The sequence below is a fragment of the Conger conger genome, chromosome 10 (genome assembly GCF_963514075.1).
Source record: "Conger conger chromosome 10, fConCon1.1, whole genome shotgun sequence".
NCBI lineage: Eukaryota > Metazoa > Chordata > Actinopteri > Anguilliformes > Congridae > Conger > Conger conger.
Window position 1 is genome coordinate 26,137,227 of NC_083769.1, and position 27,575 is coordinate 26,164,801.

Consider the following 27,575-nt stretch of genomic DNA (forward strand, 5'->3'; position numbering starts at 1 on the left):
GCCAAAAGCCAAGTTTGGCCAGCTCCAAGGGTGAGGGGAGGGACTCAGCAGGGAGGATCACCACATACAACAGACAGAGGCCATTCATAGCCATGCCAATTATGTTCATGTTGCGACAGAAAAAAAACATCTGCAAAAGTAGTATCTACATGCTTGTGCTCATGTCTGTGTATGTCTGTGTGTGTGTGTGTGTGTGTGCATTGCACCTTGATGCAGCCCCTCCTGCTTCAGATGAAGACCCCCCTATGCTACCAGATCGAACTCCTGAATCCTATATGCTGGCTAGTCCAATAGGTAGACCAGGTGAGCGAGAACGTTCTCAACCCTTCACCTCTCCTTGTATATCCGTCCTTCCTTTTATGCCTCTATACCTGAAATCATGAGCAGAAACCAGAAAAATCTGGTATTGGATAACATACACAGATCCTTTTAACAGGCCCCAAACAGACTCGGCTCAGCCCTTTTCCCACATTTTCTTGCGAGGCACAAGTTCATTTGATGCACATTTGCTAAGCTCGGCTGCCGTTTCAATCCCTTGCACTGAAGTGTCCGCCTCCCGCACCGATATAACTTGCTTGCGTTATATCTTTCTGTGTGTGGTGTCCTCCAGGAAGTCCCACTGGTAGTGACATGGAGAAGCTGCTGGTTGTCATACCATCGAACATGACTGAGACTCTCAGTAGTAATGGTAAGCTGTGGAAAGAAACTTGGATCCATCTGGGGGTCCCATGGTCCTGTTATTACCAGTAGTAGCATTGAGTTCCTTTGGTCTTATCCAAGGCAATCTGCATACTGTACATACTAAACTGCAGCCTTATACAGGTGGCTACGTACAGAAGTAATGCAGGTTGATTGACTTCCTCGTTGGTGCAATGCCATTTCTAAGACAGGAATCCACCACCTTGTGGTCTGCGAATGATTACTTCAGGGATTAAGTGTTGAACACGCTAACGGCAGTTCAACAAAAAATGTAATTAAAGTATGTTTCCACTTACCCAGAGTACTTTCTATCCATCCAGATAGTTTCGCTGAGAGTTTTCTAGATGCAGTTTCCCTTGATACAATGGACCTCTATGGATCCATATTTTTGTGACTCTCAGTGCGCCTCTCACTTGGTTTAATTTGTGTACCATTCAATTAATAACTACTTCTTTCTAACCAAAGTACGGCAATTGTGTATCTGAGCAAGGTCTCGTGCCGGTGGACTAGTATTAAACTTGAATGGTGGTGACAGATCGCGACCATCTGTTTGGTAGTTTCACTGTAGCAACTTGTTAGCAACTTACTTTTATGTCTTGGAACTTTTTCTTCTATGACATACTCATTAATAACTATGCATTTTGAAGCTGTTATGTGCTTTAATAAAGTAAATTACAAAGAAGTTGCTATATTGAATCTAGACAACAGGCAGTCACATTTTGTGAAGGTCACGTTATTAATTAACTTTAATTTTCTCTTGATGTTTTGGCTTCAAAGACTGAACAAGGTTGTACATGGTCCGTTAGTTGGGTGCCATGAAATAATGAGATTATTTTGAGTGATACTGCATGTCTCTCCAGGGAGCCCCCCCTCACCTGTGCCCCCCCTGCCAGAGAGAACCCCAGAGTCCTTCATTCTGGCCACCGATGCTGGTATGTGCAACAAAGCCACCAAATGCCTTCATTTAAACAGTGATTTAAAGCAGGAGACTGGTCTGAAAGCTTTGTCCTTTAGCTCTGTGTAACAAGTGGAGTGACGCTTCCAACACTGTCAGGCTTTGTGTTCCAGCAGGCCCCCTGGCTTAACCCCTAACCCTAACCCAGCATGGCTCATCTCCCTGGGATAGAACTGGGATAGAAACCCAACAAACAAGCCTCCAGAGACCCAGCTAATGCTAATAACAATAACAATAATAAAAATAGATGCTTTCAGAAGCTGATGGTAAAGGAGTCTCTCTAAGTCAAACCCCATGAATAGAGAGCTCCACCAGGGTGATGCATCATGGCAGCAATTTCGCACCAGACTGCTCACCACACTTCAGCTGAATTGGAGAGGAAGGCAGAATAATGGTAACACCTGGGTCCTCTGCAGATCTGGTGCAGAGTGTGGCCCACCATAAGCCCCACAGCCCCAAAGTTGGGATGTCGTCAGAGTGGTGTGGGACCTCAGAACTACCCTCACAGGAGCCTAAGAAATCCTGGACCCGGAGCAAGGTGAGCACCAGAACTTCCATTCAGATAGTCCAGAAGTTAACTTTATTTTAAAACTACAGGGACTTTCATACAAGGACATTGTAAGCACAAACAACTTCGAGCATAGGTCAAAAAATAAACACTAGAAATACCTGCAACACCTTGAGAAAACCACATTTGATACAAATTACAGGCACGTGGCAGAACTCAAAGAAAGCTGATCCTTTCAAATGGCAGCTCCTACTGCTCTTCGTTCATACGTTACAGCAGAACTGGAAATGTACTTTGAAATTTAATTGCTTCTGTGATTCTTATTGGTTGGTTAAAGAGGCTTCACACCATGAACACTGCATTGCACAGAGGTAGTGAAGTGAAAACATTTATGCTAATCCTTTAAATGAATGTAATGTAAGAGGATGTGAAACAGCAGTTTATTATATTCAAGCATGCATGCTTTGAGGTCTCACCCCATCTGTCCTAAAATTAACAAAAGGCACTAAATGCAACATTAGATTTTTTATATAGACCTAATTTTCCATGAAAGAACAGTGCAGCTTGCATGAAGATCAATAAAATGCTGTTAAATGGCACACATTCACACACACACACACACACACACACACACACCTCTTTTAGACAGGCCCTGAGCTGAGTGTATTCATTAGTCACAGGCTTGTGGGCAAGTTTATTATTATTAGAAGGTAGGTGCACATGGCAGAGACGTGAAACATTAGTATAATTGGCTATGGCAAAATGAGAAAGAAAATATGATTACTTCAATGCAATTATATCACTGCAACCTTCGGGCAACATCGAGGGAGCATTATGCACCACCCAGACAACAGCATCTGTGGTTTGCAAACGAGCAAACACAAGACGATGACAAACTTTTTCCACTCTCTTTCAGAGCTTAAAGGTTAGACTGTCAATGCTAGGTGAGTTCATGAAACATGTCTCTTTAAAAATCTCTTTCAATGATAAAGGTGGTGTCAAGATAGATAGGCTATTGTACTTCTGCAAATTAGAAAGACACAAGCTTCTAGGTAATGTGGGCTGATTGATTAGAGGCATATTTCTGACATAGCTTCAGCACTTGTTATCAGTCACTGTTCCTGTTCTGCAAAAACACTCAAGACATAGTTCAGTCAAATCTACAAGCTGATCTCTAAAAAAAAAATGCTTGTATACTGTAGGATGTACAGTATACGGCAGTAGCTTGTATTGGGGGCATTTTCTGTACTCCCTGACCGGGACCACCCTATTGCAGTGTCCCCTTCTGTTTCCCTGGCTGCTGTTCCAGTCAACCCAGCACCCAGTGCCCCTCCTCTTCCTCCTCCTGCCGAGACAGGTAAAGTTTGCCCCGATTAACATCTTCCTCAAATCCATCTACTTTGGCTGAAGCATGTGATTTAACTTTGACATTAACGTACCTGTGCAGAGTTTAACCCTCTCACTTAGCTGTTTATGTTCTAATCCAACCCTCAAAAACTGTCAAGTGCCAGAAAAGTTTAATGACATCTAAGTCATGTGACAATTATTGTCCCTGTTTTGTCGTCTGATGTCATTTGGTAAAATCTCTAATGCCGATCTTTTTTTGCACAGAATCAATTTTGTCCGCTGCACCATGTTTACCAGACAGACCTCCAGAGTCATTCATCCTGGTCGCAGAGGAAGGTTAGCCTCTCAGTTTAGGCCATTACTAAGCTTGATATGCATCTGTGCAACTGGTCCAAACAGTTCCAAATGTGCAGATTTTTTACTTTTATTAAAAAGTATTTTTGTACATTTTGGTTTTACCATGTAGAAACTCCAGCACTTTTTATACGTTGTCTCCCCATTGTAGGGCACCATAATATTTGGGACAAATTACTTCACAGTCTGATTAGTCAGGTGTGCTGAATCACTTCCGTAGTGCAGGTATAAGAGAGCTTTCAGTGTCTAATCGTGATTCTAAGCTTTTGATTACCTTTGTAGTCTGCTGTGGGATGAAGTACTGTCCAATGAGTTTGGAGGCATAGAGTTGAACTTGAGGGGATAATTCCTTTCGATAAAGGAATTTACCAATTCATTCCTTTTGTTAAAATATATTTTAAACTAGGCCTCGTAAAACCGTTTTTCTAGGTTTGTGTGCCCTTTTTGCACTTCGAACACTTACCCCCCCAAAGGGTCCAAAAGTCTCCACACGGCCCTCTTTTCCGTCATTCATTCACAGCAAAGAGATGTGGACTTGCAATGGCACTTCCAAGTCCACTGTATAACAGGAATTCTCTTTTCTCAGGTCCAGGGAACCAAACTAGCAACCCAGGCCTGCAGGAGAGCAGGCAGAGAGTTGGAACGTCCTCTGAGTGGGCAGGAAATTCACAGCCAAGCTCATTCCTGGACGTGGTGATGAACCGAAGCAAGGTGACAGTGACGCTAAACTCTACTCTAGCGACCAAACTGCCGGAAGTAGTTCTATTTCCAAGCTGATAGGATGATAAAAATCTTTACATATTCAGTTACCGATAAAGAACAAAGCAGACGTCATCCTCATGGACAAAGTGCCTGCTTTTGTATCCTCAAAAATGGGCTGGTTCACAACATACTACCACATTCTAAGTCAAGTTCCTTTGACTTAGTAGCATAGATTAAATGATTACAGAAATGATCTTGGGTTATCTGATGAGAGTTAAATTAAATCTCTGATCTGCTCTTCTGAACTGTATGTTTCAGGAACTCAGTTAGCTAGCTGCATCTGTTTTCCTTAATTATGAATTTCCTTTTCTCTTGCAGAGTGTTAGAACGAAAAGTTCGAAGAACAGTAAGTGTGCGCCACACCCTGGATGTGGTACAAACTTGCTTCAGTAACTCTGTCGGTTTGCAGACAGTTCCTCTTCTCAGTCCGTCTACTTCTAGAGCTTTATTTGAGGCCCTCCTAAGCCAACATTATAAATATTACATGCAGTATTATTTAGAATAACCTGGGGGGGCCCTGGTGGTCTTGTTTCTTGGGTAGGGCCAGGTCTGCAGGCAGTTTAAACACGTAAAGGATAAGCAGGGTGCAGGCTGCGTACAGTCATGAACCAATTATTTGACCTCTTTCACACGCTGACACTGCAGAGCATTCCTTCAGTGGATTATACAAAGCAGCGTAACCTGCTCCTTCACAATCCAGACCAGCCATGCTGATTTCAACACAGGCCACCCTACTCTCTTGCCACTAGAGGGAGATTTAAAGCTTTGTTACTGAAAGGCAATAAAACTGGTCAAAGAAACACAGTTGAAGTATCAAACTCGCTTCGAATATAGTTTACTTATTGCATAATCATGAATTTAGATTGATTCCTTACAGCTTCTCCAGAATTTTATCCATGGCAAACACCCACAGTTAAGACTGATAATTTAAATTCATAATACAAATGTAGTAATCGTATGTACCCATTTGCTCCAAGCTTCTTTTGCCATTACAGTGGGGTGCAAAAAAGAAAAGAAAAAAGAAAAGGGCCCTGTACAAAAGTTTGGGAACCCTTTTGGATTATTCTTTGTTACTTTTTAAAACAATTATTACCAAGGCCCAGACCCAGGTGATTTACTTATTAGGGTCAGGAGTCTATAATTCCAGGGCTTTTTATTCTGAAGTAACTCCATGCCTTCTAAAGTATCCACTGCAGTTGCTGTTCTGTCTGGTGTTAACAACCATGGGTTCCTCTAATCAGTATTGTGCGAGTGAAGGAAAAATGGATTCCACCAAATATCAAGAAATTCTAGAGGCTAATGTTTGAAGGTCAGTCCAGACATTGAAGTTGAAGAGAGGTTGGGTATTCCAACAAGTCAATGCAAAGCATACCTCAAAAACAACCATGAAGTAGACTTGAATATTATTGAAAATCTGGCAGAACATATTATTGGTGTTCTGGCAGAAAGAATGGGGAAAGATTCTTAGTTGGCTATAGGAAGCGTTTACAAGCTATTATATTTGCCGGCAGATAATTAAAAAAATTAAAATAAAAAGTCATCTCGCTTTAAAATGTGAAGAAATGTGTCATGTTTCACATTATACCATTTAGAAGTCAGGTTTGTTTCAGTTCACTAAGATATTAATTGTAAAAAGCTTTCTGACCAGAGGCTCCCAAATTCTTGCACTCCACTGTACCTGTAGTTCTACTTTCTTAATTTCACAATGTAATGTAGATCCATGAAGCATGTGCAATCCTGCAATTTACTTTGTAGGCCTGGTGAATAATATTTAAACCTAGAATGCATGTGCATACATTGGGCTACTCTAAGTGGTGACTACAGAGACTCAAAGTGTGTTTAGTGAAGTTTATTCAGTGTAGTGTATAACCGTGCGTGTTCAGTAGCGTGTGTCGGTGTTTGCTAGGCGCAGCCTGTGTACTCAGCTGTGTTTTCACTATGTCTTTCAGACAGACTGTCTGTGGCTTGTCCGGCCACTTCTAGCAGCGTGGTTGTTGCACCTGCAGGAAATGGTGAGTGACACTCTGAACCATCTGTCCCAGCTTCTTTCTCAGTGAGCCAAATGATCAATTTACTCATGCGGTACACGGACATGGACACACGCACGCACACACGCGCACACACACCTACATGTACTCTACCTCTTGTAAACTCTTGCACACACACACACACACACACACACACACACACAAAGCCACCTCCTTCTCCTAGAAGACTCGCAGAGCTCAACAACATGGCCGCCTCTCTCTCTGCAGCAGCTGACAGCGGGACATCAGCCAGCGCTGGTGTGGCTGGGGAGAGACAAAACAAGAGCAGCGGGAAAAGCGCTCTGCCCAGCATGACCCGGACCAAGGTACTGCCCCCAGCAAACACAGCCCATTAGTCTCTCACTCCCAACAGAGAGTGTGTGCACATACAGAGCCCTCAAAAGTGATTCATAAAGAAGACTATACTGTATCAAATAATACATGTACTGAGCTACATATTTTTTATATGTGGACAATGTTATACTTTAAAAATATAGGAGGAATAAATCACTATGAGTGTGATATAATAGTACAATAGTACTTTTCTCAAATAATACATTTATTTTCCTAAAAAATGTGTCTTTCAAATATATACACCCCAACTTTCAACACTTTGTCCACCCTCCCTCCGCAAGGACAACACTACCAACACTTCCATTGCATTTTACTTGTAGCCATTTCCTGACTTGTGAGGTCAACAATGCTTTGCTCTTTTGTGAGTTTTGTGCCTTTCCCGATGGTGATGGGTGAAACAGGAACCAATGAGAGGCCACATACAGTACAGCTCCCCAAAAACACTCAAATGTTTTTGTCTATGTTTTATCTTATCAGGGCTGTGAATAATTGAATAATCTTTGAAAAATTGTGAACCTGTATGAGTATAAAGACATGTCATTTTCACACATTTGGAGGATAGCTCATTAGATTTATTGTTTATTTTATACACCTTCTGGTGTATATGAAAGGTGTGAATAATTTTTTGCGTGTGTGTCTTTGTGTGAGAAAGAAAATGCTAATGAATTGAGGCTCATCCATATTCTATTACTATGTCAAACGTAAATATTTTTATAATAATGAATAATAAATCGTTTTTCCTTGGAAACCTCGGTGTATATTTCATGCCAATTAAATGTGCTTTGGTTCAGTACTCACAACAAAAAATAAACTGGGCTAATTCATCTCATGACTACACAGCAAACTTTGGTCATATTCTGTTTATCGGAGTCTATAATATGTATAATATTGTCATCCCTGCTGTAAGGAGGGGGGCTGGTATTCAGAGAAGCATAAACACTTCACTTCAATCCTGTGAAGTAGTATTCATGCTGTTCCTTCTCTTTTTACAGAGCCTAAAGTTCCTGAAAAATATACGAAAACGTAAGCATATTTAATTAATTCCAATTCCACAATGGTAAATGTTTGACCACCCGTTCCCATCAAAGAGCATGTGAAATGCTATTGTATCATAAAATGCTGAATACAAATTTATCAAATGCATTTCTTTAGACCAAGTACAAACCAAAGTACTGTACTATTGTATTGTACTATCCAGGACGCTCAAGTGAGAACTACTCCTTCATCAATTAAACTTTAGTTTATTTTTTTTAAACAGAGTTAACTTGGTTATTTTGGGTTGGACTTAACTTCCAGATGTTGGATTTGGGATTCAGTGTAGTCTTATTGTATTAAGGCTGCAGTCAGCATCAGGATGAGTGCAAATGCAAAGAGAGAAATAATATTTCAGTAAGAGCACATTGAGTGTTTTTCATTGTGACACAGCGATGTACTGACAGCACTGCCCGTTTCTCTCCCTTAGCCAAGGGTGGCCCCCCTCCAGTAGACGTTCCCTCTGAACCACCTCTGTCCTTGAGCTCAGCCCCTGGCTTCAGATTCGGTACAGTACACCTCTCAAGCATAAACATACTTTCTCTACATGAAGATCACCTTTTACAGCACGCACACACACACACTCGCACACTCGCACACTCGCACACACACACACACAGATAGATACACACGCACATACCCGATTTGCAGATTTGAAATAATACATCACTTGCTAGTCCCCATTTCTTTTCGCCCTAGCACAATCTCAGCAATTTATTTAATATGAGATAAATTCTAAGGTTTGTTGAATACTTTCGTAAAAGGGCAGTTATGTTAATGGTGCATTTGATTCTACCACTACTTGTGGCTTGTTCTAACAGTTTAATTATAATTTTTCTGTACTACTGCTCATAACAGTATATTTAAATGTACTCATTGACTTAAGTGATCAGTGGTATTATAAGTCACTCTGGGTAAGAGGGTCTGCTAAATGAATGAACGCAATCTTTTCAAAGCTGTTCCAGTGATATGTGTTACCACAAGGTGGTAGTGTGTTCTACAGAGCATAGCAACAGAGCGTTCATCACATAATGCCATCAGCCACAAAAAGGCTTTGACTTGGACCGCAAATTGTAAAGCTTACATACAAAAGATTGTGCTTATCGGACTCAGAAAATAATTCTTATTTCCCTGATGATTTTCATCATGACATTCATTTCCTGCAGGATTTGGGAACCGGTTCAGGAAGCCCAAAGGCCCAAGGCATCAACCCGACACGTGGGTGTGAGGGACCAGGGGAATGTGGAAAGAACCATCCCCTCATCCATCAGAGCCCTGTGCTAGAGCCCTAATGGCCGCCTCTCTGCCCCACTTTGGGTTTTCAGCGCAGAAAACATGTTTAATGCCCAGTGGAGAGCAGGTAGCATTTGGGCAGACAAAGAAGCATGTAGTTGTGTATATGACTATCCTCTGAAGGAAAACATGGTAAAGAGCACCTGAAGGAATTAAGTTAATAAATAACCAGGAGATCATTTTTTGTGTTGTAGCAAGAAACATTGTAGTTCTGCAACCCACCCAAATGTCATCAGAACAGAACAAGGGAAACATTTGTATTTATAAGTAAGACAGATTCTATTAGCATATAACATATTTGCATGACTGGGACATGCTACTTGAATTGTGTTCATTGAAATTTAGAGATGTTGTACAGTAACTGCTTAATATCCATCGAGATATGCTCACAGCTACGGGTATTTTTAAACAGAACTGGAATGATTACCAGAAGAAGCTGAAATCAGCACATGCCCTGAAAGTTACCACATAATCAGAACCCCTCAAAATATGTTCCTCATTAGACAAACTGAGTGTACCATAATAATTGTTTTAAGAAATGAAGGGCTTAAGCACATATATTATTGATGAGGGGTTCTCTGACTGCCTTGGGGTCTACCTGTGTACAATATCTTTGTTTTTGTTCCAACCACATCTGCAACCCATGAATTGCAAAGAGCTGTTAATTACTGGACACATTGTAATGATATGGATTTACATCCATAAGGCCACATTAATTCAGAAACAGCTATAGATGCCTTGAAGAAAAATATCCCATTGGTAATGTGCTGCATTTCAAATGATTCCTGTAAAAAGATGTTTTTAAATTAATAAATTATAGATTGACAAGTGAAATGAGGGGGTCCTAATTGCGGTGTGCACACAACCTCACCCAAATAAGTACTGGGAATTCAGCTGCTGTATGCCTCCATTAGTATGTAATCTGTTCTTGAATAAATGTTCCCAATGAATTTCCCCAAATTCTAATTCAAAGTAGTTGGCTCCGGGAGAGTTAATTATATTGAATCTATTTTTATAATGAAATTTTCTTGTACATTTTAACCGGCACATATTTAAATAAATTTACCTTCACATTTTAAGGTGGATCTCTACTTCATCATAAACCTGTCTGAATTCAATGATTGGCAGCACTTTGCAGACATTTTTTGACATTCTTAAAGAAATTCACACACAGTACTTGTGTAACCATTTTAAAATTATTTATTTAAAAAAATACAAGAAAGTCTATGCATTCCATTGTGTTTACACAATTATACAGTTGAAAGGATCCACACTGTTTACGGAGCTCTAATAAACGTAAATGATTATATATTTACCAAAAAAGATGTCCCATCTCGATGATCTGATCATACCAACATATTTATAATTATGTTTCTAAAAAGAGAAAGAGAAAGAGAATCCTCAATATAGACATCAACAAGAGCAGCTAGTGATATTACGGTCACACACAGCATGCCTGGATCCTCAGGCAAACTCTCCTAAGACACATAGTACAATCAAAAACAAAAATAACAAAACACATTCAAATTAGCTGCCAATTTCTTCTCAAATCTATAATGGATCTAGAAATTCACTTCACTAAATGCTAACCATTTGAATGTAATTAAAATATCATCATTTTCTGGAAAACCGATCAGAGCCAGTCCTAAGCAAAATATCGGTGAAGAGAATGTACACACACTGGATTTTGAAAGCCTAGTCCACAATGTACAAAGTGTTGCTTTTTATGCCCCCCAACACTGCTATGAAATGAGCAAAACCAAGGACCCAGTATTTCAAAACTTTTTTTAGACAGAATTTCAGTCATTGGACAGGCTTAAATCTCAAAACAAGATATTTCAAAACTATGCTGATCCTAAAAATTGGGATAGGTATTTGGTAATCCAATCCTACCCATAATCTAAATCCAATGTTGTTTTTGGGCAATTCAAAATTCAAAAGTGGATATCCATCCATCCATCCATCCATTATCTGAACCCGCTTATCCTGAACAGGGTCGCAGGGGGGCTGGAGCCTATCCCAGCATACATTGGGCGAAAGGCAGGAATACACCCTGGACAGGTCGCCAGTCCATCGCAGGGCACAAACTAAAAGTAAACTAAAAAACTAAAAGTGGTCTATAGAAAACCCCAAACTTAAAAAAATAGCAAATGCCTTAAGATGTTATTGTAAATATATACAGTATTATCTTATCCATTCTAAACTAATAACCTAATGGCTGCAAAAACAAGAATTTCACAGAAAATACTATGCCAGCATCCAGGTAGACCAACTGGACGGTCAGTGAGACGCACTAGCAGACCTTTATTTTAACTAGGGTAATTTCATAATGTATTGTATGCTGATAAAATGGTTTTGTGTTTGGAATTATATTTTATTATCCATTGAGACATGGAATTCTGAAATTAGATTGACTTGGGCCTATAGGTGAATAGGACTAATACACAAACTCATTTACACATTTTCCCAACATGTTCACTCATATCTGTTTGTCTTAATGAAATGGACAGAAGCCTATCCAAAGACTGCAAATCTACATTCTGTAATCCTTCTTGGGGTCGTGGGGTATCGGGATCAATTTGATCTAGGCCAGCAAAAATAAATAAATAAATTTTAAAACAAAATAAAATTACAAACAATAATAAAAAAATTTCAAAAAGTATTTTAACTTCCAGATAATTCGGATGTAGATTAAAGGTTCTGAAATGCTGGGCCCAGATGATTACTGCCTGTGGCTGGAGATGCAATGGCGCCTCCAGACTATGACATCATACGGTATCACTCTGCATCTTCAGTCACACTGAACTGTTGAGCTGCGCTGCATCAGAACTACACCACAGGGAGGACTGAATGTGTGAGTATGAGACTGGCTGAAAGGCACTCTTGAGGCACTCATTTCAATGGCACAAGTACAGCATTCATTTAGTCCATTTTAGATTTCACCAACACCAAGGTGCAAACAAGAGGATTGTTTAAATTCAGATGTTTTGCTGGTGTTGAATTTTACATTCTTATCTGGATGCATATTTTGTCTTGATGCAGACTTCTAATCAATGCCAAATAAAGACCAGAGCTAAACCCAAAACATTTTAGCTGGTGGAAGATACACAATTTAAATTTCAGTCGAAAGGACTGAAGAGCACGTTCTTCGAAATTCAGCTCAGCTCAGTCATGGTGAACAAGACTAAACAAGCACTGTTTCTTGTGTCACAAGCCAGCTTGTCAGTTTTATCCCTTCCAATGCAATTTTGCCTCCAAAAAGAGCACATCGTGTGAAATACGTTACCTAGATACATAACTAGACTCAAAACAGTGGCTACCACATTGCACTCAGAAACTATTGTTTTACTCTTCAATAATATAAAAAACATTTCCATCATATAAACCATTATGGGTATGAATTTTGATCGAAACACTGAAAAAAAAGAAAAAAGAAAAAAGAAAAAAAAGAACAAGAACAAGCATAATTTAAGTGCACATATGTTGCTAACTATATTACATTTTCACAATTGGTTGAATCAATGCAGGTAAATATTACTCATAATGATCACAAGCAAAACAAAGTATTTCCTGCCAAGTACAATAACAGCAATTTTTCAATGACAAAGATGGTTTTAACAAAGACATGATTTCCTTTTACCTTTATAAGACTAATCTTTCCATGTATCCATCTAAAGACATGCTTACAACTAGTATCGTTAAATCAGCCTCAACAAATACCTCTATATTACCTTCAAATACCTCAATATTGTGCAAAACCTCCATGGTACTCTCAAAATCCTTTAACATCCTCTCCTTGGTCATGTAGTAACAATAAAAAAAAATTAAAAAAATGCAAACAGAATTCAGATCTGAGAAAATAAAAGTCCTCTATACAAAAAAACTGTATAATACATACAGGGCCAAATTGGACAAAGGTACTAGGAGTGGTCAGGACATTGTGTCATCTACATTGCAAAAGCTTGTGAAATGCAAGAGGAAAATATTGACAAGAAAGAATGAGGGGGTTTCCTCCTAACCCCTGGAAGAATGCTAAATCCCTATCCATATGAAGTACTTGAGATAGCCACTCAGCATTACCTTCAGTGCCTGCTCAATGCTGTTCCAAGGAGCACAAAATACACACCGGACAACCGGCTGACCTGAATATTCTCTCAACTGTGTGTGTGTTTTCCTTTTGGATGAACGCTGACCAGAGCTACTGAAGTTTAAATCACCTGGATAGTTCTTCTTTTTTTTCCCCCCCACTGAGTGCAATATATCAGCTGGTCTATGCTCTATAAAGATCGGTCTATTGACAGAATCTGAGCCATACTGAACCAAAACAAAACACACAAAAACACACACACACACACACACACACACACACACACACAACACAATACAAACAAAAAACCACCACACACCACTTCGGCACCACTCCGGGTATGGGGGACTGTTTGCACTCTTCAAACAAATTAATCACCCAATAAATATTATTTAGCTAATATATGTGGCCATTTTCACAAAATAACCCTTTAAAACGTCATGTTTCATGTAGCAGCTCTTTCACACTGCGGTACAGAAAACTGTCAAAATCCTGTCAATAGTGGTGGTCTGGCATTAATAACAACATTAATATATAGCAAGCCATAAACTGATCATCCAACAAGGGTCATACCCAATGACAATGCATTTTCTATGTTAAAAGATCTGTTAAGAGATCGTGAGACACACCAAATCAGAAAATGCAAGAGCTGGAAAACAGATTTGAAAAACACATGATCTTATTTTTAGGCACAGGTCAGGTTTGTAGCCTAGAAAGAAAAAGCCTGGTCGAAATCACTCTTGAAGACATTTGCCCTTTTCCAGACCCCATTGATTTTTACACTGGAGGGGACATTTGCCCTTTTCCAGATCACCATTTTAAAGAGAGAAACTCCTTCCTCTGAAAAGGTGGCAAACAGAAAATATTTCCTGAGATATTCATGCCATCCTAGATATTTACCCTGAATTTTGCACACAATAGGTGACAGACACATAATTGGAAACAGAATTTTAGTAGCTGCATTTCTGACATATCTCTTCAGGGAGTTTTTCCCTTTGAGTTATAACTCCTTGATTATTACAGAAGATCTGACAACGGAGATGTGGAAAGACTCTGAAGTACTTCCTGGTTTTATTTCAGACCGGAAAAAAAAACACACCAAGGGTTTCTCCCTGCACTCAAAATAATGGACACAAAACTAGAGCCTTATTTGCACATCAGTGAAAGCAAATCCCAAATGCACTCGCAGGAGCCTGAAAGTAAGGGCCCGCTGACATCCTTTCAAACAAGTTGAGTTTCAAACAAATTGTTTTCTCCACCAAGGTTTCAGAAAATAATCTGCACATTGCAAAGTTACGAGACTTCACATAATCATCAACCGAGCTACAGCTGCTATTCCTGATATGCGACAGGCACTTTTTCTGTGAAACCAATTAAGTAATCTCATGAAACAGAGCAGAACTGGGAAAGCAGAATAACACGAGACTTCACCAGAGATTTCTGGGAAACACAATGATGAATACAAAATCAAAACACTGAACATCTGAATAAAGAGCTCTTTAAAATAACACATTTTGGCCAAAATGAACCAACATTTTTTTCAGGGGCCATCTCCAAATCAAAGTGCTTAATATATATATATATTTAAAAAAAGTTTACACACACACAAAGAATTTGTACGCATTTTAGAAGAACGGTCCACAATTCCTTTTCGATACTGTGGAATGTCAGTCTAGTTCAGATAGTCCCTTGTCTTTAAATAACTCCCCCATCCCTCCCACATCCCTCTGAAGTTAAAAGCATACGCAGTAAGTTATTTGGGTGGATCTGTAGGCTGGTATTAGGGGTCGAAGCGTGGAGGGGAGTCTGGGGCTGACTGCACCAGGAACTGTGAGTGCGTGAGTGCCGGGTCAGGAGAGGGGCTCGTGCCAGGCTCTCTGTGGGGAGCCGGGAGGGGGGCGAGTCCAGCCGGGTGGGACGCGGAGGACTGCGGCGGCCTCGGAGGAGTGGCCGGCCTCTGGAACAGCGGCTCCTCCTGGGCCTTGGCGTCTGCGGGCTGCGCGTTGGGGCAGGGGCGGGGGGGGGAGACCTGGGCGGGGCCGGGCTCCTCGGCGGAGTGGTACTGCTTGAGGCGGATGTGCCACGCCAGGCTGCACACGGCGGACACGGTCTTGAACTGGTGGATGACGTTGCGCGGGATGAAGTAGATGTCATCGTCGCACAGCTGCACCCGCGCGTAGCGGATCCCCTCCCGCCGCAACTGGTTCAGTTTGGCATCGTCCACCCACTGGACACACTGCACAGAGAGTTTAGGACTGTGGGTAACGGGTACTGACCTCTTCCTATTTTCAGTCTCATTCAGAAGCTCTTACATGGGGTACACACACTCAGTAGCTGGGCATTAGCAGAGTGCTTTTACCCTATTCCTAATACGTTGTCCTTCGTCCTTATTGTGGCAACTAAATAAAATTTTTTTGCCATATGATAACTAACGGAAATGGAAACACTTCTCTGCAAATACCTGTTCAACTAATTGAGTATCTTCAATAAAGTGTAAAAGAGTGCAATAAGAAGAGTGGGAAAGAACAGAATCACTGTCCATCTTGTGTAACAGGTAAGCGAATACTGATGCTGTCATTTGCAACTGAAATGGCTTAATGTCGCCAGGACAACTGTATGCACACGATATGAGACCCTAGACTGCACTGGCGCTTACCAACCTCCTGCAGAGAGAAAATAGATCACCCATTCACACATTTCCGCTGGTGAAGGGCAGCAAATAGCCCTTCACCGTCAAATCTGAAACTCTGATATAATGTCTTTGAAAGTTGTAGTGTGTACGTAATTATTTCTGCGATAACGTATACAGGGTTCATTTGCAGATAGGCTGACGCTTCAGTAACACCTCCGTATTTGTGCAAAATGCTCCTAGTTTAAAAAAAGCCATGCAGACCGATCCTGCGTCTAAATGCTTCTGACTTACGCGAGAGCCTCTGCACTGGGCAGCCTGCACTAACAACCTGAATTTAAACACGGCGGCAGTCTGAGAGCAGGAATCACTTCAGCTCCCCCCCAGTGGGCCACCATAAACGGTCAGTAAATAAGTCATGTAAAGAAATAACTGTCACATCGCATATTTCCCAGTACGATTCGAGGAGCTCCAAGTCCGAACGGGGGCCTCAAATCAACATTTGCCCAGTCTCCCTGTCCGCGATTTACCGCACGACTCCTGAAATAAGGGCCGCCCTTAGACCTTTCTCTTCTCCCACCGTGCGGCCGGTGCAAGTCAGGTGAGTCATGGGGCGACAGAGGCCACAGCTCTGGAGTGACCTCACCCCCCCCCCGGTCCTCATTAGAAGGCTACCCTGGGACTCAGACGCTAACCCCGGGGCTAAGGGCGGACGGGGGAGAGGAAGAGCTCCTACCTGGGACACGGGAGGCTCGTACAGGTCCAGCCGAAGCCTCTGCACCACGTCCGTGAAGTCCTCCGCATGGAAGCAGATCACGTCTTTGGTTATCCGAGGCCGATCGCACCTGGAACGTCCGGAAATGACAACTTTTACTGGTCTTATCGGCCTTTTCTTCTTACCGATTTTAATGTTTTTATTGTTGTTACAAGTTTTATCGTCTTTTATTTAGTTCTATTGTTTTAATCGATTGACTGTATTTACCGTATTTGCTTTATATAGTCCATTTATATTTTAAGAAATAAAAAAAAATGGAAAAGACAAACCAAGTTGGGCTGAATGGCCTGCGGCTGCCCAAACTTTTTGTTTACATAATGCAAATTTAGTTCCTTGTCAGCCAAATATTTATCCTGTGCTGTAACGTTAAAGGCAGGGCTGATAGAGCTGCGCATACAGGGCCCGCGTTGCGTGAGTGGGGGGAACGCATACAGGGCCCGCGTTGCGTTGCGTGAGCGGGGGGACCCATACAGGGCCCGCGTTGCATTGCGTGAGCGGGGGGACCCATACAGGGCCCGCGTTGGGTTGCGTTGTGTGAGCGGGGGGAACACATACAGGGCCCGCGTTGCGTTGTGTGAGCGGGGGGACCCATACAGGGCCCGCGTTGCGTTGCGTGAGCGGGGGGACCCATACAGGGCCCGCGTTGGGTTGCGTTGTGTGAGCGGGGGGAACACATACAGGGCCCGCGTTGCGTTGTGTGAGCGGGGGGACCCATACAGGGCCCGCGTTGCGTTGCGTGAGCGGGGGGACCCATACAGGGCCCGCGTTGCGTTGCGTTGCGTGAGCGGGGGGAACGCATACAGGGCCCGCGTTGCGTTGTGTGAGCGGGGGGACCCATACAGGGCCCGCGTTGCGTTGTGTGAGCGGGGGGACCCATACAGGGCCCGCGTTGCGTTGTGTGAGCGGGGGGGACCCATACAGGGCCCGCGTTGCGTTGTGTGAGCGGGGGGACCCATACAGGGCCCGCGTTGCGTTGCGTGAGCGGGGGGAACGCATACAGGGCCTGCGTTGCGTTGTGTGAGCGGGGGGACCCATACAGGGCCCGCGGTGCGTTGCGTGAGGGGGGGACCCATACAGGGCCCGCGTTGCGTTGTGTGAGCGGGGGGACCCATACAGGGCCCGCGTTGCGTTGTGTGAGCGGGGGGACCCATACAGGGCCCGCGGTGCGTTGCGTGAGCGGGGAGAACGCATACAGGGCCCGCGTTGCGTTGTGTGAGCGGGGAGAACGCATACAGGGCCCGCGTTGCGTTGCGTTGCGTGAGCGGGGGGAACGCACCACTCGCCCAGCTGCACGGCCTTCAGCACCCCCACGGCCGCAGTGCTCTGCCAGTCGAAGCTCTGCCCCACGTGGTCGGCGTGGGCCCGCGTCCGGTCCTCAAACAGGACCTCCCGCGGCTCGCTGGTCCTCGGCAGGTAGTGCAGGTTCTTAATCTCGTTCATGGACCTGGGGGGAGGCGGGAAGGCCAGACAGCGCAGGAAAATAATTAACCGGCCCTTCAGAGACCCCTCTTGTTGACTTAAAGAGGTTAAACTGACATGTTAAACTATGGTGTAAACAGAAATACTGGGGCGTCTGCAAGCTGTTCCACATAAGGCCTGTGGATATTCCTGTGCATATGTACGTGTATATATGGGAGTGTGCAGGACAGGTCGAAGGGCACAGGGCTTGGCTCAGATGAGCTTTGGGAAGGGTACCTGCGCCGTTTGAAAGGGGACTTGGGCATGTCCGCAGTGGGCACCATCTGCTCCCCCGGCCGCACCCACATGATGGGCCCGTCGTCACTTTGGGAGCGGCACTCCAGCTTCAGGCTGGACAGACTGCCCCACGGGAGGGTCATCTATAAAAACACACATACGATCACTGCACAGCCAATGTAGCTCCATAGCAGGTCTACAGCAGGGCTGCCCAATCAGGTGCCATGGAGGGCCGAGAGCATGGAGGTTTTCATTCCAACCAATCACTACACCAGCTGATTCCACCGGTTAGCTCCCTCCTCTCTGGCTGAAGATTAGTGAATCAGCTTAATTAGTGAAATCTGCTGGTGCAGTGATTGGTTGGAATGAAAACCTGCGTACTCTCGGCCCTCCATGGAACATGATTGGCAGCCCTGCTCTACACCAGGTGCCCGTTATTGTTTCCAGGATACTCTGGTGGAGGGGCTATTACAGAAGACAGACACACACACAGACACACAGACACACACAGACACATACAGACACATACAGACACATACAGACACACACATCTTTGCAGCTCAAACATGCAATAGTGCATACAAAAGGTCAGGCAGAACACAAACCCTTCACAGTCAGTGATTTTTATTGCTCAGGCACGCATGAATTAAGGTGAAGAGATTCACACGCATCAGCCCCCAGTAAAAATCAAAGAGCATGTCATAATTGTGCACCAGCAGCCAATATACTTTAGTGCTTCAAAAATAATTTTGAAAGTCTCATTTCATTTTATTTTTCTCTCCACCCTACAATCTCTTCATCAACACTGACAGTTCTTGCACTCTTTGCCTCACCTTGAGAAATGGGGATTCCTCCAGCATGTCCAGGAATTCTGGGAAGTAATCGCCTACTTCCTCGTCTACCGCCCCGACCAGGCTGATCTGCCTCATGGGCCCAGCCCGGTACGTCCCGGAGCAGTAGGTCCGATTCACCTGCAAGGATGCCATGACAACCAGAACTGAGACCAGGATCCACTAATAAAACAGCCTTGTGACCAAAGGGGCCCATTTGTCTGCTGTACGTGAAGGCCTGTCCCAAAACATTGATTTTCAAACCACAGCAGAACACGGCACCACATACAAACGTTTCAGCATCATAAGAGAGTGGTGTATACAGTGGTGTGAAAAAGTGTTTGCCCCCCAGTTTTGAAATGAAGGTTTTAATTATTAAGGGAGAAAAAAAATCCAAACCTACATGGCCCTGTGTGGAAAAAGTAACCACTTAACTTGTGGTTTATCAAACCTAAGTTCAATTTCTCTAGCCACACCCAGGCCTGATTACTGCCATACCTGTTCTCAATCAAGAAATCACTTAAATAGGACCTGCCTGACAAAGTGAAGTAGACCAAATGATCCTCAAAAGCTAGACATCATGCCGAGATCTAAAGAAATTCAGGAACAAATGAGAAAAAAAGTAATTGAGATCTATCAGTCTGGAAAAGGTTATAAAGCCATTTCTAAAGCTTTGGGACTCCAGCGAACCACAGTGAGAGCCATTATCCACAAATGGCGAAAACATGGAACAGTGGTGAACCTTCCCAGGAGTGGCTGGCCGACCAAAATTACCCCAAGAGCGCAGCAACGACTCATCCAAGAGGTCACAAAAGACCCCACAACAACATCCAAAGAACTGCAGGCCTCACTTGCCTCAGTTAAGGTCAGTGTTCATGACTCCACTATAAGAAAGAGACTCGGCAAAAATGGCCTGCATGGCAGAGTTCCAAGACGAAAACCACTGCTGAGCAAAAAGAGCATTAAGGCTCGTCTCAATTTTGCCAGAAAACATCTTGATGATCCCCAAGACTTTTGGGAAAATACTCTGTGGTCTGACCAGACAAAAGTTGAACTTTTTGGAAGGTGCGTGTCCCATTACATCTGGCGTAAAAGTAACACCGCATTTCAGAAAAAGAACATCATACCAGCAGTAAAATATGGTGGTGGGAGTGTGATGGTCTGGGGCTGTTTTGCTGCTTCACGACCTGGAAGACTTGCTGTGATAAATGGAACCATGAATTCTGCTGTCTACCAAAAAATCCTGAAGGAGAATGTCAGGCCATCTGTTCGTGACCTCAAGCTGAAACGAACTTGGGTTCTGCAGCAGGACAATGATCCAAAACACACCAGCAAGTCCACCTCTGAATGGCTGAAGAAAAACAAAATGAAGACTTTGGAGTGGCCTAGTCAAAGTCCTGACCTGAATCCTATTGAGATGCTGTGGCATGACCTTAAAAAGGCGGTTCATGCTCGAAAACCCTCCAATGTGGCTGAATTACAGCATTTCTGCAAAGATGAGTGGGCCAAAATTCCTCCACAGCGCTGTAAGAGACTCATTGCAAGTTATCGCAAACGCTTGATTGCAGTTGTTGCTGCTAAGGGTGGCAATCACTTTTTCACACAGGGCCATGTAGGTTTGGATTTTTTTTCTCCCTTAATAATAAAAACCTTCATTTAACTGCATTTTGTGTTTACTTGTGTTGTCTTTGACTAATATTTAAATTTGTTTGATGATCTGAAACATTTAAGTGTGACAAACATGCAAAAAAAATAAGAAATCAGGAAGGGGGCAAACACTTTTTCACACCACTGTAGACTACTCATTGCGACTTAAAGCTGCTTGTTCAATCACACTGCGCGCTTAACAGAAATACCATCCAGAACAACCCACAGAGCTTCAGACCATTTTAGCCATAAAAGACTATATAATAATATTGCAATACTAGATATAGGCTTAATATTAAAACTGAGGTTAGTGTCCTTGTGGTGTGGCGTAAGAAGGCTTTGCTTTATGTGTAGGCTATATTCTTCAGAGCCAGTATATGTGCCGGTTACAACTTGAAACATAACGTCATAATTTACGTTCATCAAAGTCCATAAAATTGTGGTCAAGAGGTAGAGTGCTGGTGGTGTCTCAATCCAGTTCCTGCATCAAACTCCATTATGGAAGGAGGGTAATGAGCACACGGTCATATTTTCTTTCTTATTTCACCCTCCTCTCACCATTAGCTCAGAGGGGCACTGAAGTGCCAGGCAGATTTCAGCTAAAACAGCAGGAGCTCTGTCAGACCCATAAGCTTCGCCTCATCAGATCGCTGCTGCCAAGAGAGATCGTTAAGTCATGACAAGACGAAAGGAGCGATGTGCAGCCTCTAGGCGGAAGACAAACCTGGCACTGGGACAGCACAGCACTCCAGCAGTTCCTTTCACTGCAACTGCACTGCCAACTTCAGGACAAAAAGCAGCACAATGCTAGCCTAACACAACACATAACCTAAAAGCAGCACAATGCTAGCCTAACACAACGCATAACCTAAAGGCAGCACAATGCTAGCCTAAAACAACACATAGGCTAGCATTGTGTTGCTTTTAGGTTAACACATAACACAGAACCTAAAAGCAGCACAATGCTAGCCTCCCACCAGAAGGCCTAGACTGGCCACAGAGGGCAGAGTAGCACAGACGTTGGGAAACTTCTGACTTGGGCAGAAGACCCGTCTCTTCAGACTGCTACTGAAATCCTCAAGCACTTTTACCCATCTCCAAGGCCTTATGCAAGTTTTCCTGTTTTCACAGTCTACAGTTCTTTGCATAAAGTAGTTTAATATGCATTCAGGGTACATTTATTCCTGTTTGAATACCTTAGTCAGCCTAAACGTTCAATAAGGCAGCTGACAAGGTGTCAGTCTAGCCTGCATCCTTCACTTGCTGCCTCTCTAGGGACTGTACTTTCCCTGACTAGGGAATTACCGCGTGTTGATTCCTGGTCTTTGCATTTGTGTGTGCACTCTAAGTCTCTCTGGTTAAGACGCTTTAAATTGTTCACACTGCACTTTTTCTGAATTCCAGGGTGCTGCAGACTCTGCAGGCAGGATTTGTCGTAAAATCCCCAACACAGAATGAATGAAAGGCACAGCAGAGTAAGCCACAGAATGTACAGATGAGTAAATCCTATCCTTTACATTTCAAATATTTCTGAACTGCTCAGAGCGCACACTACAATCCACTGCCTCAGATTAGCCAGAAACTGACCTCCGACTCCCTAGGGATTCTCAGGGGAATTTCCAAGAAAGTTTATTCAGAAACACTGAAAGCAAACAACCATGAACCGAGGCAGGAAGCAAATGCAAAGTCAAATGGAGTGTCTAATTCCTTCTTAAAACCTTCATATCATACTAATAACAACACAGTTGAACCAGACATTTTGTTTTACTTGACTTTACAGGCAGTCAACTTTTTTACAGATCAACTTGCAGTTTAAATATTCTTCTTTTTTTATGTATTTCCACTCCACGAGCTGTCATTTCACACAACACATCCTTTTGCATTTTCTTCCGATTCAGTTATTAGGCAAGGTCTTACAGAAATTCAATTCAAATAGCAGAGATAGCGAGTTCAATTAATTGTATCTCAAAAAGTAGCTATTACAGATAAAAAGTAAATATATTCACACTGTTGTGCAAAAAACATTTTTCTGGCCTCCGATAGCTGAAAGAAATAAATGAAATCACACCAAAATTGCTCCAGTTTCACAAAGCTCAACCCATCAAACAAATGATGCAGCTGCATTTCTAACACTACAGCTGCACCCATGATCTGCAAGTCATCAACTGTGACCTGTATCTGATCCACCATGGCCTGGGGCTGATACACCACTGCCTATCCAACTTATTCCTGCCAAACAAAGAAGATCCGAAGATCTGGTGTCCAACAGATGGACATCTGCTCCGTGCACCACTGCCACACCTCTATCCAACATATTTTTGTACGACAAATCGACTTTCAAGATTACATTCAATCATAACTGTTACCGCCTCACAGCAAGGAGGTCCTGGGTTCGAATCCCCGTCGGCCGGGGCCTCTCTGTGCGGAGTTTGCATGTTCTCCCCGTGTCTGCGTGGGTTTCCTCCGGGAACTCCGGTTTCCTCCCACAGTCCAAAGACATGCAGGTTAGGCGGATTGGAGAGTCTAAATTGCCCATAGGTATGAATGTGTGAGTGAATGGTGTGTGTGCCCTGTGATGGACTGGCGACCTGTCCAGGGTGTATTCCTGCCTTTCGCCCAATGTATGCTGGGATAGGCTCCAGCCCCCCTGCGACCCTGTTCAGGATAAGCGGGTTAAGATAATGGATGGATGGATGGATGGATGGATAACTGTTACCGTTACCTTTGGGATAGAGCATGATACAAGAACCATGACCTATAGTAATGTTGATATAGTAAGTCAAAATCATGGAGTCATGCCAGTTTGTCCAAGCTTTGTTAACCTATATCTCCCTTAATAATGCTCAAAATATAATTTTGGTATCGGGCCAATGAAATAAGCATCGGAAATCACCTTAAATCTGCGACCATACAGTCTCAACATGTTTTGAATACCCATGACTCTGCACGCACACACACACACACCTACCTGAGAGTGGAAGTTGGCGATGGTGGTGGTCTCTATATCCTTCTTGCCCAGGATCTCCATCTTGACGGGCGTGCTGGGGAAGTTGAAGGCGAAGTAGTCGAGGAAGTCGGGCAGGTAGGCGGCCGCCCCGTGCACCACGGCCAGGGCGTAGCGGGAGGCGCCTCTGGGGCTCTCGTCGAAGGCCAGCCGCAGGAACTCCTGGGCGAAGCGTTCCGCCTCGGCGGGCTCCAGGGCCGACAGCTCGTCGGCGTACGCGTGCAGGACGGCCGCGCCTCCGTTGGCCTGCCGCTCCTCGTGGATCAGCGGGCTGTAGCGCGAGCCCGTCTGGAGGAAGCTGCTGCGGATGAAGTGGTCCTGGTGGGACAGGAAGGGCGAGCGCGCCTCCCGGGGCCCGCAGCGCTGGTCTGGGCCACACTCCTCCTTCAGGCAGGCCAGGGCGGGGTCGGGCAGGCCCGGGGGCGGGCTGCAGGGCCGCTCGTCTGCCAGGCCGGAGGACGCGGTCTGCACCTCCTTGTGATGCACCTTGAGCCTCTTGCCGCGCTCATCTTCGCGATGTTTCCTCTTCTTCTTTTTCTTCTTCAGGAGGTACTCGTCCACTGCCTGCGCCTTGCCGTTCTCATCGCGGGGCTCTGTGAGGGGGGGGGGGGGGTCATTTCAAACAACAATGTGAGTGCACAGTGAAAGAGGAGCACACATTTCAAATGTATAGAGTTTTCCCATCTCAGGATCTCAATGTGCTTCACACTTAATCAGCCAAGACACTTGCACAAGTAGCTACAACGCCATAGTAAATGCACAAATTCCCTCTCAATCACCCGTACTGATCTCATACTGAAAAAGTGTTGCACAAATCAGTCCACCCTTTTCTTTGACTACATGAACATTTCCCATTTCAGGAATACGCTACTGCACAGTCCTACAGTGGTATGTGAAAAAAATGAATCTAAGGGGTCTGATCATTTTACTGTAGAATTTGTAAGAAGGAAGACTAGCTAATTGGAATCCCAATAAACAAACAATATTACTTTCTAAAAGGAGATTTTAAATATAAATGGCACATTAATACTTTCCCTTTCAAAATTAACTGTAAAACATAGTTATTACAAGCTCCCGTTCGTTTATCCATGCATTCTAGTAGACTCAAGACGAAAACGCTCTAGCACAAGACCCAGCTGAATTTTGACCTACTGAACTTTAATATAAACAAAGAAAGAGTTATGTAACCACGCAAACTTCAAAAAGACAAATCCGTACCGATTCCTGATCAATGACATTCATTCCAGCGTCTAAGAGGACTGCTGTGGTATAGGCTAATAGTATTATAACCAAAAAAAGATGAGGAATCTACAAATATATCACGAACGAGTGGTGGAAAACCCAAGGTTCAGAAAGTAACAGTCCTACCATTTTTTTTTCACCCTGATTTCACTAACTACCCTAGTTCTACCTCCTGGCTAAATAACTGTGGCAATGAGGTGATTGGAAAAAAAATACTAAGGACTTTGCTTTCCTTTGTTTGTCTTTTTGAACCACGATTTTTGAACACACGCGGATGTTGAAGAGCAAAACTGATTATTTGTGCAGAGCAAACAGAGAATCAATACGTCACTGATGACACAGCCTGGAAAAGTTTCTTGATCCAATGTAGCAATGCTAAATGTAAAACCCTGTCTTGAAATACAATAGAACAACAGAATAGAAACAAATCGCACATATATTTTGATAAATTACTGTTGTCAGATATTCGAACAGATGGGGACAGTGAGCTCGCGCCAATCTCATCACATCTCCGCAAATGCCAGTACGTTAACGCCCACAACATGACAGTTAGACCCAAGTTTAGAGCGCTACCCATCAATCTAGTCTGTATTGATCAGACGAGCGAAAACAAGTATATCGCACATGTAACATTTTTCGAAAACGACAGTAATTAATCTACACTGTAATGAAACCACAATGCGAGGGGACAGCAAGATCGCGCATGGTCGGCCGTAATGTAGCCAGGCGAATATGTGGAAATAGTGTCAGTGAATGAAATATTTGGTTCAGTACAGTTTTACCTTTCTTTTTCTTGTTCAGTCCTGCTTTCACGTTAGCCTCTGTGTTTTCCTTTTTGGGCTTGAGTTTTATGTCTTTATCGCAGTGTTTCTCCTTGTTGTTGTGGCTCTTGGCCTTGGCCACTTTCAGGGGAGTGAAAGTGAACAGTCCGGGCGGTACAGGGGGCAGAACCGGAGGCAGCAGCTTCTGCTCGAGTTGCGACGGAACCACCTTTTTAGTGTGGCCTCCGAGTAAGGGGTCTTTCTTGGCGCTGTTGTGGTGATGGTGGTGATGGTGACGTTGTAGAGCAGCTTGGTCCGAACTAAAGGTACGGGGTTGGGAATTCTGCTGTTGTTGATGCGGCTGGTGTATTCGTTGTTGAACATGTTGATGGTGGAGATGGTGATGGAACTTAACTTTCTTTGCCTCTTTCTCTGACCTCTTGTCGACCGAGGGGGAGCATTCTCTTTTTTTCTTCTTTTTCTTCTCTTTGGTTGTTTTATCCAGGCTGTCTCTCACCTTTTCTTCTACTTTTACACGAACCAAACCAACCTGCGCAGCCATTTTGCACGTAGATTTAAATGGCTATGGATATGGCAGGACGCAGATCTATTGGAACTTGTAGTTCGTACACAGCATCCTATCAGATTCCAGCTATTTGTAGTTTTCTCGCGTGCTTTGCTTTATGCGCAAGCTCAGTTTTTGTGGTTTTTGGGGCTTGTAGTTTTTTCGCACAGCAAGCGTGTCTGGGATATAGAGTTAAGAGAAGGGTATGCGTGCGCGATTGCACGCGTCTTCTCCCGTGGCTGACGTAATGGTTTAAAGGTTGGGCGGCCCTCTGAATGCTAGCAAGGCAGACAGTCCTTGTCGTCCAGGAATATCAAATTGTGGAAATTCATTTAAACGCATTCGCTGACGAGAGAAGATATATTTATGTTTTAGGTGGATTTTGCTGTTTTTGCCAAAGTGATCAACTCGACTAACTTACCCTTTCAGAAACCTGCGAGTGATGTTACTGTAGTTAGCCTGTGCAATTTTATGATTTGGCACGGAATAATGTCTTAATTAATTGTGTCTATGCAATTCAGTTGATACGTAGGCTACCTCACTTTCGCACAGAGCTATCTATTCGAATCCTTTCTATTACTGTGTACTGTAGACCATACGCCCGCTGTTCGCGTGCGAAATCCAGTCTTCAACTCACAGAACTGTGGTTCAAGCTGCATGGATGGCAACTACCTGCCTGAATGACGCACCCTTTAACTGCGCCTGTTATCCAAATTTAGTGTCGTTTGTATTGTATATATTTTTGTTTTCAAGAAAATTCAATTCAGTCAATTTTATTTCCGACAAATTGTAACACAAAAATAATCCATCAAGGGTATTACAGTGGTGTTTTTTTTTTTTTCCATTTAATTGCTTATCGATTTTCATAAAAGATTTCGCAACAATGATGTATTGCTGTTCTTTTTGAATCAATGCGTTTTTATAGCGGTGTATAGCCTACCAATATTTGCTAAATCGCAGCAAAGGTCTGTGAATGAATAAATGTAGCCTAAATCGATGTGGGGAAAGC

The 27,575-nt window shown here is 43.4% G+C and overlaps 2 protein-coding genes across 6 annotated transcripts in view; one reads left to right on the forward strand and one right to left on the reverse strand.

Moving 5' to 3' along the window:
- The window catches only part of ptpn22 (protein tyrosine phosphatase non-receptor type 22), a 29,997-nt gene extending 19,832 nt beyond the window's left edge, over positions 1-10,165 (forward strand). For 2 of the 5 annotated variants that reach the window (XM_061256844.1, XM_061256842.1), the window contains 14 exons: positions 217-303; positions 611-688; positions 1,560-1,631; positions 2,071-2,192; positions 3,079-3,106; positions 3,439-3,519; positions 3,774-3,845; positions 4,450-4,574; positions 4,944-4,971; positions 6,575-6,637; positions 6,881-6,978; positions 7,999-8,029; positions 8,469-8,546; positions 9,205-10,165. In XM_061256844.1, the coding sequence (XP_061112828.1) occupies positions 217-303; positions 611-688; positions 1,560-1,631; positions 2,071-2,192; positions 3,079-3,106; positions 3,439-3,519; positions 3,774-3,845; positions 4,450-4,574; positions 4,944-4,971; positions 6,575-6,637; positions 6,881-6,978; positions 7,999-8,029; positions 8,469-8,546; positions 9,205-9,266 (1,025 nt within the window). In that variant the 3' untranslated portion in view covers positions 9,267-10,165. Of the gene's footprint in view, positions 1-216; positions 304-610; positions 689-1,559; positions 1,632-2,070; positions 2,193-3,078; positions 3,107-3,438; positions 3,520-3,773; positions 3,846-4,449; positions 4,575-4,943; positions 4,972-6,574; positions 6,638-6,880; positions 6,979-7,998; positions 8,030-8,468; positions 8,547-9,204 lie in introns of those variants that run through there. The other 3 variants (XM_061256843.1, XR_009709701.1, XR_009709702.1) reach the window with 3 other exon arrangements.
- A 343-nt stretch (positions 10,166-10,508) lies between these two features.
- On the reverse strand, positions 10,509-26,578 carry LOC133138251 (lysine-specific demethylase 9). Its single transcript, XM_061256845.1, has 7 exons — positions 26,023-26,578; positions 23,963-24,591; positions 19,351-19,488; positions 18,518-18,660; positions 18,099-18,266; positions 16,784-16,892; positions 10,509-15,654 (listed from the first exon to the last, which is right to left on the reverse strand). Exons 1-7 carry the CDS (start codon positions 26,561-26,563, stop codon positions 15,199-15,201), a joined length of 2,184 nt encoding a protein of 727 aa, XP_061112829.1. The 5' UTR covers positions 26,564-26,578; the 3' UTR covers positions 10,509-15,198.
- Between the last annotated feature and the right edge of the window lie 997 nt (positions 26,579-27,575).